Genomic DNA, 17,079 nt, shown 5'->3' with positions numbered 1-17,079 from the left:
TCCTAATTTTAGTCTAGTGTTAGAAGAGGCAACATTGAGTTTGGGATTATTATATGTGCTGGTGATGATAGCAAGAGACAAACTACACTACACTACACAAAACTGCCAATAAACATTTTATTTTACAATTAAGGAAAAAGGCATGATATAACAATAATAGTAGAAATAATGAAAAGGTATCAAAATAGCAAAAGGAAAAATATGTACAATATTTACACAAGCAATAGAAGAAAACAAAAACACAAATGGCACCAAAAAAAAGAACAAAACAAAAACCAATCTAACTCAAGTTCAACGTCTAACCTAACTAATGAAAAGAAAAATAAGTCTTCAGCGTGTTTTACGACCTAACTTACCTGTTCTATCTAACAAAAAACAAAACAAGTGGCGCTCACTTCTAAACTGGTGTGACTTTTTTCCCGTTTTTCAGTTTAAATCTACAGTACAATATGTCCAGTGTAAACCTTATACAAATTGTCCCTTACAGTTTTCAAGCAAATATATATACACATTGCATATTCTCAAATATATTTTTACTTAATTACATAAGAAAATGCTTTTCTGGACTGTTTGCAGTTTTATATCTGTTCAATCAAAGATGCAGCTCCTTATGATTCAAGTGCTTATGATGTACGCTGTGTAGGTTTCTTTGGATAAGAGCGTGAATAAATGTGAGTGTAAATGTACATGGAGATACTTGCAAGTAAAATCCCTACAATGACACCAAAGACTAATCCACTGCAAGATCCTGAAACTCCATTCTCAGCTCCAGCAACTGCACCAATTAGTGCTCCAAATACAGCCATCAATATCACTACAAACTGTTTGAAGTCCATGTTGATTTTCGGAGTGTCTTCTAAAGGTGTATGTTTGTCAGCCTCTATGGTTTCTTTCTTCTCCACAGAATCTCCTTTATCTTTCTTCACTGTAAAAGAAAACAACATTAATAAATCAGTGTATTATTAAGTGTGAGAGCAGCTGTGGCTTTTGTGAGATTATACTCACAGGAAGGAGGACTGTCCAAACTTTCACGTCTGTGTCTGATCTCACTCTCAGCAGACGCTTCTTGTGTCTTGTGTTGAATCAGTTCATAGTAAGCTTGTGGAATGAAGAAATCACCATGATTCTCCTCCACCAGGTTGTCTATCTTCTTTAAAAGTTCATGGATCTGAGCGCTCTTCTGAAGAACGTGGGATCGTCTTCTACACTTTTCCAGGATTTTCTCTGATTTGTGAATGTACTCTTTGATTTGTGGTTCCTCCGCACCTTCATCACAAGCAAACAGCAGGATAGTGTGTTTCCAGACGCGCTCCGACAGCAACTCCTTGTGCATCTGAGCTGCTGTAATGTCACTTAAAGAAGGTTCTTCAGAGAGAGATTTCACAGGAATGACCAGAAGAAGTGCGTGAGGTCCTGGAGGACAAAGTGACACGCTTCTTTCAACTTCTTCTTTTATGTTCTCGGCTGTTTGTTGTAAGGTTCTGTCCCATCCTGGTGCTTCAACAACTCTGATCCTCCTTCCTTCATGTTCACACTGATGTAACGTACAGAGCCCAACTTTCTCTCCTGTCGGATTTTCACAGTTCAGCACTGATTTTACCACTTTATTCTTTTCATCTCCAGCATTTCCTATGATCACAATTCTGAGATCTGACTGTACAGAGGAGCCTCCTTTAAAAAGCAAACATGAATCAAATTAATATAGAGAGTATATTATTTCATAATGCCGTTTAATCAAATTATTTCACTGTTAGAAAACACAAAAAAATCACCTACCCTGAGAAGGTTTAGCAGCCATGATCACAGTATGTGCAGGTGTTTTTGCCGTTCATGGAAACTGATGACAAGAAAACACAGAGTCAGTTCTACTGTTCTACAGGTTTCACTTAATACACGCAGGCATTTGATCTTGCTTTAATTTATTTTGCTTCATCACAGAAGATGCAACACTCATTTTGAAGAACTTATGCTAATTTGTGAAAAATGCATAGAAAAGTGACTACGGAGCCCTGGACGTGACATGCAGGAAAAATATAGTAGGCTAAATCATGCGAATTAGTAAATCGTGCGCACAATTATTATTTTTTTCTTGTATGTCATGTGTGGGGCTCCGGACATAACAATTGCTCAGATTGCAAATTATAAAGGTACATTTTCAAAATAAATAAAAAAATACCATTGCAACCATTATAAGTTTGTTAAGGACATAATTAGAGTCTAAATCCTTTCATAACTGCTTACATTATGAAAAACTAATAGTGTCTAGTATATCAACAGACTACCTTTTGAAGATGTCGTATGTCCTGTTTAAGCTTCAAGTGAACCGAACAAAAGCAGCAGAATACACTTAAAATGTTTGCAATCACTTAAAGAATACACTTAAAAAACATGCAAGCACAGAAAACATATTAAAACAAACACAAAACAATAATCAAAATATCATATTGTATCAGCTTACCTCGCATTGCTTGTTTTTCTGTACCTTCACTTCCGTACTTTCAGTTGTGGCTTTTATGGTCTTTGAACTTTGAGCATCGCACCTAAAATTAATATTTAATGTTGGCCATAAAGGTGTATGGTGTGATCTCGTAGGATCTTGTAGTTGGCCATTTTTTTTTAGAAAAAATAGATACTTTCTCAAATCTCTATATAGTTGCAAATACATACAGACTGAACAAAAAAGATAATAATAAGACATAAAGATTGCAAAATCTGGGATTTCTGTGTGTCTGGTTATACTTAGACATGTTCTTGTCTATAAACTATTTTAAACTCATTTTGCTCATTGTTCTATAATTATCAAGCAGGATGCATCATACACAAAACCAACTGTACTAGTGATGCACTCTAAGAAAAGGTTTAAAAATCTTTTGAGATTCCTGGAAATTGTAACTGTTGGGAACCTTAAAGGTTCTAATTGGAACTTTCACTTAAAGGTGCATTAATGAACAGCATTGGTTCCATTTTGAACCTTTTTAGACACCCTTTTGGTATGCATGTATGTTCTTATTATTATACATTACAACTTTAATCCCATTTCACAACACAAAAACACAACCTGTTATTCTTCATGGAATATTTATTTCATATAGGCATATACAAATTTGAGCACAGGACACAATTAAGACTTATTAAAGTTAATAAGAATATTCTCTTTTCATGAAAATAAACTAACAGAATGCAACTGAATATTCACAATATTTAGTGGGAAAATATCATTAACCCATTTCCCCCGACACACTCATATCAGTAAAACAAGAAAATGGCCATTTTAATCACTGTGGGTGGTATTTTGGTTATATATTTATATATATTCAGAATATTTAGGGAAGAAAAATCAATGTTCACAACAACTCATTCTATGTATTTACATCATCTTCACGCAGAAGCTTCTGAGCCTGCAGACACGATCACACCAGTAAACACTGTAGAAATGTGTAGAGACAGAATCATCACAAAACTCTATATAAAACCATTGGACAGATCAGAGAGATGCACTGGACTACGGTGAGAGCGGCTGATCTGCGTTTGCTCATCTTCACCTAAACATCTCAATTAATAATGTGAAGACATGTTTGATTAACAGTGTATTATAAATACATGCAAATACACCAATTTATTACTCAAAACAGTATGTTGGAAAAATGAAAAGCAAACATTATATAAAAAAAGTTACAAACTGCTCAAACTATGGACTTTTTTAATGTACATGAGGGTATTTTAGGTCCTGTAACTGGTCAGCATTTATTTATTTTTTTGCTTTGTTAAAATGCTTTCCTTATTTTAAATAGTACTACAGTCTGACTTGAATTTTGACAGTGTGGTTTTTATTTTAAATAATATTCCATGTAACTTCTACATAATAAAAGCTCATAAAATTAGTCAGCTCAACTTGGATTGTCTTTTGAACACATTTTTATTGCCTTTACTCATATTTATTTGTTGCACTTCATATTGTCTTTGTACTGAAAAGTTATTTCATCCTTCTGTATGCTTGTGTATGGATGTTCATGTCTTACAAGATTTAGAAACACCATTTATATCAGTTTAAAATGCAGTTTACTCAGCAGAGGGCGCTGTGTGCTCCACAAAACAAAACTATTATTGACTGCATTTATGATTTTTCAACTATTTTGCTTAAAATGATCTTCAATAGGTCTTTAATTGCTCACTGTTGCAGTTGGTCTGATGCTCACAGCCATGTTGGCTGACTTGTGCCTTCTTTGTGCTTGGCCTCGTAATTGCTGCTTGCATCTATATTTATTGCTGTGTATTTTCACAAATGCTATGTAAAATTTGTTCATGAGTTTTTCGAAAACGGTTTAAAAAATCAAGTTGAATTCCTTGAAAAACTTTTTGTCAGCATTTCGTGAAAACTGCCTAGGAGGAGTTTGAAAAAGTATGTTTTTCAGAAAATTCAAAATGGCAGAAAACATTTAATGATGGAAAATGACAACATAGCAAGCATGCAATCGAATCATCTTGAGCCAAGGAAACAGAGAGAAAAAAAGAAAAACTCAAGATATTTTGTTGCAAATTAAAACAAAATAATATTCTGGCCTGTTTGCACTTTTATATCTGTACTATCTTATATCCGTTTCCTTATGATTCTGCTTCTTATGAAGTTGTTCTGGATAAATGCATGAATAAATTTGAATGTAAATGTACGCTGTAAAAAAATTTAAATTCAGTTGCTGTTCTGAATTTATAAGAACAATCAGCTGGGCTGTATAAGTCATTTCACGTTAAATTATATTAAACTGACAATAAAATAGCTTATTGAATCTCATATAACTTAAGAAACCTGTAAGAAAAGTTGAGCTCCGAGAGGATCTAAATGCAGTAGTTTATTAAAAGGGTAATCCAAAAACGTAATCCAAAAAACAGGCAGGAAATGACAAAAGGAAATGGGCAAGAAGTCAAAAACCATGAACATGAGAAACCAAAGACAGAGCGCTCAGAAATGCAATGATTGACACATACAAGACTTCACAATGAGTGACTGAATGAACCAGGCTTATTTAGGCAGAGTTAACAAGGTAAATGAGACACAGATGGATGTAATCACACATGATGAGTCCGGGCAATGGATTATGGGAAGTGTAGTCCATGTGTGAATGGCAAGTGCCCTATTGTTGATATCAAGGGCACTCCAGCTGGTGATATGTAAAAACATATGTTGCCATAACTTATTGATCATACCAATTTTCCAAGTGCAATCCCTACAAGAACACCATATATTATTCCCATGCAAGACCCTGAAACTCCAAACTGAGCTCCAGCAACTGAACCAATAAGAGCTCCAACTATAGCCGTCAATTTGTGGATGTCCATGTTTACTTTCTTTGTCGTCTTTTGTGGATCTTCTTTGATTTCATATTTCACTGTAAAAGCAAATAACACTTATAAATCAGTGCTTTAGTAATTGTGAGAGCAGCTGTGGGTTTTGTGGAAAAATACTCACCGTTAAGAACATTTATATGGAAAGTTCCATGTGTTTGCTCACGTTCACGATATATTTCTACCCTGTTCTCAATATCTTGAGGAATGAAGAAATCACCATGATTCTCATCAAATAATATTACTCCATAATTATTCTATTGAAAAAAAATAAATCACACCTACTCTTCGGAGGTGTATTACCCATGATCACAGTACGTGCAGCTGTTTTTGCTCTTCATAGAAATTGATAACAAAAAAAAGTTTTTCCAAGCACAGAAAATATATCAAACAATAAGCAAAATTTGATATAGTATCAGCCTACCTCACCTTGGTAGCAGGTTGTTTTTCTGTACCCTTATACTTTCATTTATGCAGTTTATGGTGTTGTTTATGAACTTTGAACAATACTTTATCCGGGTAAATTAATATTTAATAATTGGACATAAGGCGCATGCGAGCTCTGGTGGTGTGATCTCGTAGGATCCGGTAGTTGGTTTCAAAAATCCAGATACTTTCTCAAATCTCAGCTATAAAGCTGCAAATACATAAAGATTGCAAAATTTGTGATTTCTGTGTGTCTGGTTAATTACCATTAAATACATTTTCTTCTGTGTAATGTTATACTCCATGTAAACATTTGTAAACAACATTGCTTTCAAAACATTACACATTTTCAGCACTTTTTGTTTGTAGTTTGTTAGGTTTATGTATAATTGGAAGTCTTTTTTGATGTAAGAAATCTGGTTCATAATTCAGATGCTAAATTATTTATTTTTTCAGTTAGCAAATTTCACAGGTTTATGAAATATTCAGCTTAAATATTTGCACACATTTTTATTGCCTTTTATTTATTTGTTGCACTTCATATTGTCTTTGTACTGAAAAGTTATTTCATCCTTGTGTATGTCTTACACACGATTTAGAAACACCATTTAAAACATTTTAAGATGCAGTTTAATCACCTAAGAATGGCCAGAGATTTCGCGCCACTAGCAGTTTCCACCTGCCCCGTGAGCGCATATTTCCGGGACGCAGCACGTTGTATTTCCGGTGGCCACACGAGGCGCTGACAGCAGAGGGCGCTGTGCAGTCCACAAAACTAAACCTCACTAGAAAGCACTTTAAACCTATTCATAGTACATTATATCATAAATAGTTTGCATTTAATAAATGCATAAATGATGAATGCACCAACAAATAGGAATCAACAATTGCCAGTGAATCTAATGAATTTGATCTTTCTGTACTTCCATGGATATACTCTCACTTTTTCCAGAACCGGAGCTCGTTTTATCAGTAAATTGTTGCAGTAGGTGCAAACTCCAGAAATAGAAAATGGCATGACATTGATTATGACACGTGTGTTTATGATTTACCAATAAACTGCAATGAAATGCCGTCTAAATATCTGCTTACTGGGCTATAGATTTAGTTTAGACGTGTAACCTATACATAAAATCCTAAACAAACAAAAATTATTTTAGTGATAAATTTTATGGATTTACATTGTGATTTACACAGTGCTTGTACAATCATTTAAACCCCATGATGACACACGAGAAACATCATTAAACATGCTGATGTGTTTAAAAAAATCCTTCACAGATGATTAAAGAAACATCAGCATTATAAAGTATTGCTGTTTTCACTCTAGCTCTGGACTCCACATTCTCTTCTTCACACAATCGCTCAGGAAAATCCATGAACACAACAGGACACAAAATCAGCAAACACCTGCACATCTTTAATATAAAGCATATAAAGCTGGACTGTTTGCACTTTTATAGCTTGTAACTTCCAAACTTTGTGATTCAAGTGTTTATGATGTACGCCGTGTAGGTTTCTTTAGATAAGAGCGTGAATAAATGTGAGTGTAAAAGTACATGGAGAAACTGGCAAGTAAAATCCCTACAACAACACCAAAGATTATTCCCATGCAAGATCCTGAAACTCCATTTTGAGCTCCAGTGACTGAACCAATAAGAGCTCCAACTACAGCCATCAATATCACTACAAACTGTGTGAATTCCATGTTGATTTTTGGAGTGTCTACTGAAGGTGTATGTTTGTCAGCCTCTATGGTTTCTTTCTTCACCCCAAAATCTCTTTTATCTTTATTCACTGCAAGAAAACAACATTAATAAATCAGTGCTTTATTAAGTGTGAGAGCTTTTGTGAGATTATACTCACAGGAAGGAGGATTGTCCAAACTTCCACGTCTGTGTTTGATCTTTCTCTCACAAGACGCTTTTGTCTTGTGCGGTATGACTTCATACCTCAGTTCAGCTTGTGGTATGAAGAAATCACCATGATTCTCCTTCACCAGGTCGTCTATCTTCTTTAAAAGTTCATGGATCTGAGTGGGAGATTCCAAAGTGCTCTTCTGAAGAACATAGACTCGTCCTCCACACTTTTCCAGGATTTTCTCTGAGCTGCGAATGTGCTCTTTGATTTGTGGTTCCTCCACACCTTCATCACAATCAAACAGCAGGATAGTGTGTTTCCAGACGCGCTCCGACAGCAACTCCATGTGCATCTGAGCTGCTGTAATGTCACTTAAAGAAGGTTCTTCAGAGAGAGTTTTCACAGGAATGACCAGAAGAAGAGCGTGAGGTCCTGGAGGACAAAGTGAAACGCTTCTGTCAACTTCTCTTTTTTTGATGCTTTTTGTTTTGTTTTTTGTTTTGTTTTTTGTTTGCTTGGAGATTTTATCCCATCCTGGTGCTTCAACAACACTGATCCTCCTTCCTTCATGTTCACACTGATGTAACGTACAGAGCCCAACTTTCACTCCTGTCAGGATTCTCACAGTTCAGCACTGATTTTACCACTTTATTCTTTTCATCTCCAGCATTTCCTATGATCACAATTCTGAGATCTGCCTGTACAGAGGAGCCTCCTTTAAAAAGCAAACATGAATCAAATTAATATAGAGAGATGAATATTATTCCATATCAAATTATTTCACTGTTAGAAAACACAAAAATTCACCTACCCTGAGAAGGTTTAGCAGCCATGATCACAGTATAAGCAGGTGTTTTTGCCGTTCATGGAAACTGATGACAACGAATAGTCAGTTCATTGAACACCCATTTGATCTTGTTTTAAAACATTAAGTTATGCCTAATCATCACAGAATATGTAACATTAATTTTGTAGCACTATACCTATTTATGGAATGATTTTAAGTGAAAAGATGTGTAGGGAAGGTGAATGTGATAACAATTGCTCAGATACATTTACCATTGCAAAGTAGTAAAAGGTACATGTTTATTAGATTAGCACCGTGTTCACTCAATTGCAGTCATTAAATGTAAATGTAAAATTTAAAGTCTGAATCTTTTCACACATGGCTTTATATTTACAATATATACTTTGCTTCTGACATAATCATTATGACAAACAGAACACAGAAAACATTTGATATTGTATCAGCCTACCTCATTGCTAGTTGACCGTTTTCTGTTCCCCTTACTTCCGTATAAACTTTTATTTATGGTGTTTATGAACTTTGAACACCCAGTTGAATTAATAGTTAATGATAGTTGGTTCTGTATGTCGCAAGCGCACTGGTGTGTGATCAGTCAGGGGCGTTCCCAGGTGAAAAAAAAGTACATTTCTATAATGCACTTAAAGTGCTCTATTTTCGTGCACTAATTTTGTACTTAATGTACTAAAAATTCTTCTTTAGTACTACTTAAGATCATCTTAAGAACATCTAAGAGTGTACTCAACTGTGCTATTTTGAGACAGCATGAAATATGAACTAAAATGTGCTTTTAATATACTATCTCTGTATTTAAAAAAATGTATTTAGCTACCACTTGTAGTACACTATGGGCTCAAATATACTATAAGTGGTTAGCTAAATACATTTTCATATTTCATGCTGTCTCAAAATAGCACAGTTGAGTACACTTAGATGTTCTTAAGATGATCTTAAGAAGTACTAAAGAAGAATTTTTAGTACATTAAGTACAAAATTAGTGCACAAAAATAGAGCACTTTAAGTACATTATAGAAATGTACTTTTTTTCCCACCTGGGGTTAACTGGCGTTATAGTATACTTAAATGCTTTAAGTTATTAATTGTTGACTGGTAGTTAGTTATATGCAAAAGGTAGAGAAAATACCAAATACACAAACACAAACAGATTGAAAAAAACCCTTTAATACATAATGATTGCAAAACTATGGATTTCTGTTGTCTGGTTATTGACATGAAATACTACATACTACAGTACATCATACTCAGTACAAACTATTTTAAATGGCATTTTGCTTTTTGTGCTTTAATTATAATGCAGCTTGAGCTTTTATGAGCTCCATTAGCCTAATTTAAAGGGTTAGTTCACCCAAAAATGAAAATTATTACATTTATTACTCACCCTCATGTCGTTCCACACATGAATCTTTTGTTTCGAATCAGTGGTTCGGAGTGTGTATCAAACTGCCAAAGTCACGTGATTTCAGTAAACGAGGCTTCATTACATCATAAGTGTTTTCGATTTTTCAATGGTTCACCACTGGGGGGGCGTGACTTTGGCAGTTTGATACATGCTCCGAACCATTGACTTGAAACAAAAGATTCGTAAAGTTTTGAAGTGTTTTGAAATCGCCCATCACTAGATATTGTTGAATAAAGTCATTATTTTGTTATTTTCAGTGCACAAAACGTATTCTCGTCGCTTCATAACATTAAGGTTGAACCACATGAACTGTTTTAAATATGTCTTTAGTAGCTTTCTGGGCATTTGACAGTGTTAATTATCTTGCTGTAAATGGAGGCCACACTGAGCCATTGTATTTCATCAAAAAAATATCTTAATTTGTGTTCTGAATATGAACGAAGGTCTTACGGGTGTGGAATGACGTGAGGGTGAGTAATTAATGACAGAATTTTCATTTTAGGGTGAACTAACACTTTAAGGATCATATAGCATGGCACTTTTTAAAAAGGCAAGGAGGAGATTGAAATTGTTGGGAAAAAATATGAAAAGAAATGATTACAACACTTAAAATGTACATTTTCCCCATATACAATATGCATCAACTACAGCTGTAACTTTATTTTACATTTATACATTTGGTATCATGACACTTCAAAGTGACTTGCTACATTCATTCAGTTCATACATTTTCAATCACATTGGCATTGCTAACGTCATGCTGTACTGATACAGGAATGTCTCGTTTAAATAGTAAACCACAAAACTTCATATTGTCTGTAAGTAAACATCTCATCAGAAATTAGACACATATGTTCAGTCTACTGTAGTTGCCCTACACAGACATACTGTATGGCCTTAAACAGCTCAACAGCACACACTGTTTAGAGCTGTCACGATTCCTTGATTAAATTTGAGTACTCTATTTTAAACAACACACAAAATCACTATTACGTTTATGATGTTCGTGGGTCAATTTGACCTGCATAATTTTTATGTTCTAAGGCAACTGTACAGACCCAGAATAATCACATTCCTTGGATATATTTTATTTTAGTTTAGATTATTAAGCTAAAAAAATAAGCTTTTCCCCAGATGATAAAAATTAGCTATCAATTATTTTTTCAATCTATCTGAAATACAAAGACCTTTGTTGTTTTTCTTGAAATTTTGTGACTTTTTCTCATTTAGGGTCATGAACGTGCATGCAAAAAGTTTCAACATGCTGATGTGTTGTGAAATGTGCATGCAGAAATTTTATACAATCTTAATTTGACCCATATAGAGCTCTGTTCAAAAGCAACTACAGACCCAAAATACAAAATACACTTCTGTGTTGATAAAAATCTTGAATACTTCACAGACTTATGTTTGGTATCTTTTTAAAGGCAACACTTAACAGGTTATTGCAGAAGTAAAAAAAAAGTTATAAAAGTAAAGTTTAAAAAAAGTTATAAAAGTTTATGAAAATTTAATATATATATATATATATATATATATATATATATATATTTTTTTTTTTTTTTTTTTTTTTTTTTTTTTTTTTTTTGTTTTTTTTTTTACAAAACATGTTTTAACTATAAAATCTCAAGAAAATCAAAGCTGAATATCTGAACAAGTTCTGCGCCAAATTTTAGGTTGATAATTCAAAAAAAGAAGATTTTCTGTGCGCAGTACCAAACTTTTCCACTAGATGACATCCAGACTCCACCGATGACTATATAAGGACTCTTCGATTTCCATATATGGTTTGAGTGATCTGAACCATATATTTCCACACATTTCAAAATATTTATACCTCCTATTCAGCAGAAGTTTGTTCAGTAATGTTAATATTTGTTTTGAATTCAATCTCTAAAACGTATATTATATATAATATACATTATATATATATATATATATATATATATATATATATATATATATATATATATAAAAAAACACACACACGGAAAGAATCGTGTGTTATAGTTTGGCACCACATCACAAAAGAAGAATCTAATCGCTATTTCTTGACTGATCTGTCATTTCTTTTGAAAGTCAGTCACCAAATATGAAAACTAGAGTCTGAAAGCTCATGATTATTTTAGGTTTAGACTAAGATATTATTGTTATAAATGTATAATGGCAAGTGTCCCACAGGACTAGAATATACTAGACTAGAATAGAATGTATTTATTCTTTATAATGTGTGAAAAGTGTTGATATTAGAAGTGAATTATTTGTACCAGATTGTTTCTTTTTGTTTGTTTGTTTGTTTTCAAAGTGTGATTTTTGGGGAATTGCATTGAATTATGGTCAATTTGACCTGGACCATACAGGCTGTAACCACAAATCGAACATCGTTAAATATAGAACTGCAATGAGCGAGGGATGAGGAGGAGGTGCGCTAAAATAAAACTGTTCAATATTTCGTTTCACTTGGAAATACATCACAACACTGAAGTATATTTAATTCAAAGGTTTACGTTGCTGAAATTCAACTGAAGTGTTTATGAAGTGTTATGCTTTTTGGTTTTGAGTTGCATGTCATTTTTCTTAATTTTGTAATACTTTGAATGCAGAGAAAAACACAGGAAAACTACTAGAATGATTAAAATTAGTGCAGCGCAAACTTTCTCAACTACAGTTAAATCCACGTACAAATTAAGATTAATTCCTGTAACTGCACTGAAAGACTTTCTGAATGTAGACGTCATCATCACACACGTGATGATTATGAAAAAAAGGGCCATAGAGTAAAGTGTGTTTCTGTTCACTGTTAAAGAAAAACAGCATTAGATTTGTGCACACGTGACATGAGAGAACATATTTGGCATTAAGAGAAGATACTCACTGCTCGGAGGATTCATCTGTAAACTTCCTCGTCTGCACTGGAGACTTTCTGTCTTCCGCTGAATCAGTTCATAGTAAACTTGCGGTAGGAAAACATCACCACAGTTCTCCTCCACCAGGTCTTCTATCTTTGTAAAAAGCTCACTGATCTTACTGCGGCTATCAAGAATGTAGGCTTTGCCTTCACACTTGTCCAGGATTTTTTTTGCTTTCTGAAAATAACCTTTGGATGTTAAAATCTCTCACACCTTCATCACAAGCAAACAGCAGGATAGTGTGTTTCCAGACGCGCTCCGACAGCAACTCCATGTGCATCTGTGCTGCTGTAATGTCACTGGGAGAAGGTTCTTCAGAGAGAGTTTTCACAGGAATGACCAGAAGAAGAGCGTGAGGTCCTGGAGGACAAAGTGACACGCTTCTCTGAACTTCTTCTTTTATGTTCTCTGCTGTTTGTTGTGAGGTTCTGTCCCATCCTGGTGCTTCAACAACACTGATCCTCCTTCCTTCATGTTCACACTGATGTAACGTACAGAGACCAACTTTCTCTCCTGTCGGATTCTCACAGTTCAGCACTGATTTTACCACTTTATTCTTTTCATCTCCAGCATTTCCTATGAATCACAATTCTGAGATCTGACCTGTACAGAGGAGCCTATGGAACAAAATCAAAAGACAAATTATTTGTCATGGAACATGGTATTATTGAAGCACACAAAGATAAGGAATAATGCCAGGAGATTTAATAACTTTAATAACAATACTCTGGAAACAGGACATATACGCATGAACAAACAAAGGGAACTAATGAGATAATTAACAAACAACAGGTGAACAGAATGATTAATCAAAGACAAACTGGGTCAAAACACAGAGGAAACACAGAAAACAGCATACACGTTGCATTACTGCTCCATAATGCTATTTTATCAAAATATTTCTTTGTTGGAAAAACACTCACCCTGAAGTGATGCCATGATCACAGTTTAGCTGCTCAAAGATGCTTTCACTACACGTTCTTCTGCACTGTAAAAGTAATTGTTGGTATAACATGAAAAAATAATATAAAAGTAAGTAAGCCTTAAATTTTCAAGTTCATTGAAACTAAAAAATGACCACAGAGAAAGAAACAAACTCATTATGTTCTTATATCATATCTGAACAACATTATAATTATTTACAGTGAAAATTATTTATTGGTTTTACTGAATTTTCATTTAATACTCATTATTTTGCCTATGCAGCTGCTTCATTGAACAGTGCCTATAATCACAGAAGACAGATCACAGGCATAAATGTCCAAGCGTGGGGAAGGTGAACATCATTGATCAGAATGACTTAAATCTCACAGTAGTGAAGGTATATTTTGATCGTTTATTAGCACTGGGTTCACCTAAAATACATTTTATAAATGTCTTAGCACTTAGCATTGCTCTGTTATGTTGCTAATCTCAGCCCTCTCACATGAAGTATATTTCCAAAGTTTTCTTTTATTTCTTTTATTTCTTTTATTTTTGAAAAATATTTTTCAAAAATATATTGAAAGAATTTCCAATAAAAGAAAAAGACAGAAAAACATCCATTTGAAAGTATTGCATCATCATTCTCCCGTTTCAGGTTCAAGTGAACCTCTGCTGAATAAACGCTGAATGCAACAGCAGGAGACAATTAAAAGCTTTATTTTCAATTTGTAAAAGCAATCAAAGGAAACATGAAATCAGAAATATATCAAAATAAGGCTTAATTTATCATGAGCTCTCAAATTACCTTGCAGTGCTCGTTGTTTTTTCTTCTCTTCCGTATATAAAATAGTTTCACTTTAACTCTTTATGATGTCACCAGATAACTCAGGTACACACATGCTTTTCAAAATGTTGTGGCAGCTAAAAAAGGAGTCAACTTTAGCCTACAGGTGTTAGGTCTGTTTATTCTAAGCTCACACACTGCGTCTTCAAAGTGTGTTCAACATGTTTGTGCTGTTCTTGTTGCATTTACACGGCTTTAACCAGCAGATGTCCTCAGCATGCTATGTTTCGAGAGAATAGCTAGTGTAATCAATCTAATAAAAACATATGCTTAGTCTTTTTCACTGCAACTTTAAAGGAAGCAGTGTTGTCGAAACTAACGCTGGATATCTGTGCTTCCATTTACTAGCCTGGCATAATGATCGTTAATACTTCTCACCATTTATTCCGAGGGTATGACCGATTGTTTTCCATATATCCATTATCTTAAATTATCCTTGAAAAGGGTGTTTGACTTGTCAAACAGTGGGGGACTTCGACGATTTACTTCAATGTCATCTGCCATTTTAAATGTGTGAGCGCTTAAATTAGAATGGATTCTGATTGGCTGTCAGTGTTTAATCATTCAACAGCTGCAAAAAAAAAAATCGTTCTGAAAGTGATCCCAATGATACCGTTTCTCTATACTGTTATTGTTATAGCTGTGGTGTGTACAGAACTATTCTTCTATATTTAGAATGATTTTAATGCTGTTTTATTCTTCAGAACCCTGAGGAAACTGTGGTTTTTGTTGCAGGAAGTTCCTCAGTGGACCGTGAGGACCTCTCTGCCCCTCTGGTGCAGGACGTCAGAAACTACTTCCAGATCAGCCAAGAGTATTTCTCCATGCTGCTCGTTGGGAAAGACGGCAATGTGAAATCCTGGTACCCCTCCCCTATGTGGTCCATGTCAATCATTTACGAGCTGGTCGACTCCATGCAGCTTCGCAGGCAGGAGATGGCCATCCAGCATTCTCTCGGCATGCCCAGACGTCCATCCATCCATCCATCCATCCATCCATCCATCCATCCATCCATCCATCCAAAAACTACTAAACTAAAACTATTTCAAACTGAAAACCTTCAAACTTCAAGTCTTTTAAAACTATCAAAAACTTTTCATGTAGATTCACTCTTGTCATGAGGTAGATTACTGTAGATAATACTGGCTTTTTTTTACTACTTGAATGTATTTGCATGTGTGCATGCAGTTTTTTAGCTATACGTTTATGAATTCACAGCAATGAATATTCATTGCTAATAAATAAAAATCAAAGTTATTTGTTTATGTTTATTTTGTGCACAATTGTATCTACATATTAGTCCTTGCCTCGTTATTCTTGGAACATTTTGTCTGGGCTCTTTTATCTGGAATTTCTCCACTGCCCTCTACTGGGCATTCTGATGTAGTGTAATAAAATGTGCTTGTAACTTTTGTAGTTAAGACATTTTGTAAATGAACATTATTTTCATGCATTGACATGGAAAATGAAATCATGAAATGACATGAAAATGGACAAACCCAGCGACTGGGTTAAATGTTTGCCCAACCTGCTGGGTAGTTTTATTTAACTCAACTATTGATTAAAATTTACTGTATTGTTTAAAATAAACCCAAAATATGACCCAACAGCTGGGTTTGTCCATTTTCAACCCAACTTGGGTTGTTTTTAACCCAGTATTTTTTAGAGTGTATATTGTTTAAAATAAACCCAAAATATGACCCAACAGCTGGGTTTGTCCATTTTCAACCCAACTTGGGTTGTTTTTTAACCCAGTATTTTTTAGAGTGTATATTGTTTAAAATAAACCCAAAATATGACCCAACAGCTGGGTTTGTCCATTTTCAACCCAACTTGGGTTGTTTTTAACCCAGTATTTTTTAGAGTGTATATTGTTTAAAATAAACCCAAAATATGACCCAACAGCTGGGTTTGTCCATTTTCAACCCAACTTGGGTTGTTTTTAACCCAGCATTTTTTAGATTGTAGTATATGTACACTGCTCAAAAAAATTAAAGGAACACTTTGAAAACACATCAGATCTCAATGGGGGAAAATATCATGCTGGGTATGGACTGGGTAATGTGTTAGGAATGAAAAGATGCCACATCATTTGATGGAAATGAAAATTATCAACCTACAGAAGACTGAATCAAAGTGAAAAAATTATGCAGCAGGCTGGTCCATTTTGCTGAAATTTCAGTGTGTACTACCACTGCCCTCACCATTTTTCTGCAACCTCGTTTTCTCAGTGATCTGTGTTCAATAAACTCTGTTTCTATTTGACCTACCTGTCTGCCCTCTTCTGTTGTGTGACAGGTATTTTATACTACAATATATACTACAGTTTACTGTAGTAAAAACTAAAGTATACTACAGTATTTATTACAGTTTATCAGTTCACTATAGTTAATACTACAGTATGTTGTAGCATTCATTAACAGAGTGTTGTAAATACTATAATATATACAGTATACTACAATTTACTATAGTATGGTTCAAAATCACTATAGTATTTACTATAAATTACTACAGTATTTTTTCACCTACCCATTAAGACTGAATGGGCAGG

The 17,079-nt window shown here is 34.3% G+C and overlaps 1 protein-coding gene, 2 long non-coding RNA genes and 1 pseudogene across 5 annotated transcripts; 1 reads left to right on the top strand and 3 right to left on the bottom strand.

Annotated features, from left to right (window-relative positions):
- Nucleotides 1-105: 105 nt before the first annotated feature.
- On the bottom strand, nucleotides 106-14,894 carry LOC125274258 (GTPase IMAP family member 2-like). Of its 3 annotated transcripts, none has more exons than XM_048200473.1 (4): nucleotides 14,490-14,894; nucleotides 13,684-13,748; nucleotides 1,006-1,668; nucleotides 106-925 (listed from the first exon to the last, which is right to left on the bottom strand). In XM_048200473.1, exons 2-4 carry the CDS (start codon nucleotides 13,697-13,699, stop codon nucleotides 624-626), a joined length of 981 nt encoding a protein of 326 aa, XP_048056430.1. In that variant the 5' UTR covers nucleotides 13,700-13,748; nucleotides 14,490-14,894; the 3' UTR covers nucleotides 106-623. The 3 variants fall into 3 exon arrangements, with proteins under 3 accessions (XP_048056430.1, XP_048056429.1, XP_048056431.1); XM_048200472.1 differs by lacking the exons at nucleotides 13,684-13,748; nucleotides 14,490-14,894 and adding exons at nucleotides 1,777-1,837; nucleotides 2,459-2,537 and having other exon boundaries at nucleotides 1,006-1,671; XM_048200474.1 differs by lacking the exon at nucleotides 14,490-14,894 and having other exon boundaries at nucleotides 13,684-13,758.
- On the bottom strand, nucleotides 4,381-6,579 carry LOC125274260. Its single transcript, XR_007186223.1, has 3 exons — nucleotides 5,626-6,579; nucleotides 5,465-5,539; nucleotides 4,381-5,384 (listed from the first exon to the last, which is right to left on the bottom strand). It is a non-coding gene; the product is annotated as an uncharacterized LOC125274260 (long non-coding RNA).
- LOC125274256 lies at nucleotides 6,918-8,913 on the bottom strand (annotated as a pseudogene).
- On the top strand, nucleotides 13,526-15,397 carry LOC125274261. The gene is made up of 3 exons (XR_007186224.1): nucleotides 13,526-13,792; nucleotides 13,967-14,081; nucleotides 15,264-15,397. It is a non-coding gene; the product is annotated as an uncharacterized LOC125274261 (long non-coding RNA).
- Nucleotides 15,398-17,079: the final 1,682 nt, after the last annotated feature.

Source organism: Megalobrama amblycephala, linkage group LG8 (genome assembly GCF_018812025.1).
Source record: "Megalobrama amblycephala isolate DHTTF-2021 linkage group LG8, ASM1881202v1, whole genome shotgun sequence".
NCBI lineage: Eukaryota > Metazoa > Chordata > Actinopteri > Cypriniformes > Xenocyprididae > Megalobrama > Megalobrama amblycephala.
Note: the sequence above shows the minus strand (reverse complement) of the source record. Positions and strands in the feature narration are given on the sequence as shown.

Bases quoted from the DNA above. Each gene is read 5' to 3' on its own strand.
- LOC125274258 (XM_048200472.1), bottom strand. From the start codon at position 1,798: ATGGCTGCTAAACCTTCTCAGG. The intron at 1,672-1,776 runs GTAGGTGATTTT...TGCTTTTTAAAG, and splicing joins GGCTGCTAAACCTTCTCAGG to GAGGCTCCTCTGTACAGTCA. The intron at 926-1,005 runs GTGAGTATAATC...TTTCTTTTACAG, and splicing joins TTTGGACAGTCCTCCTTCCT to TGAAGAAAGATAAAGGAGAT.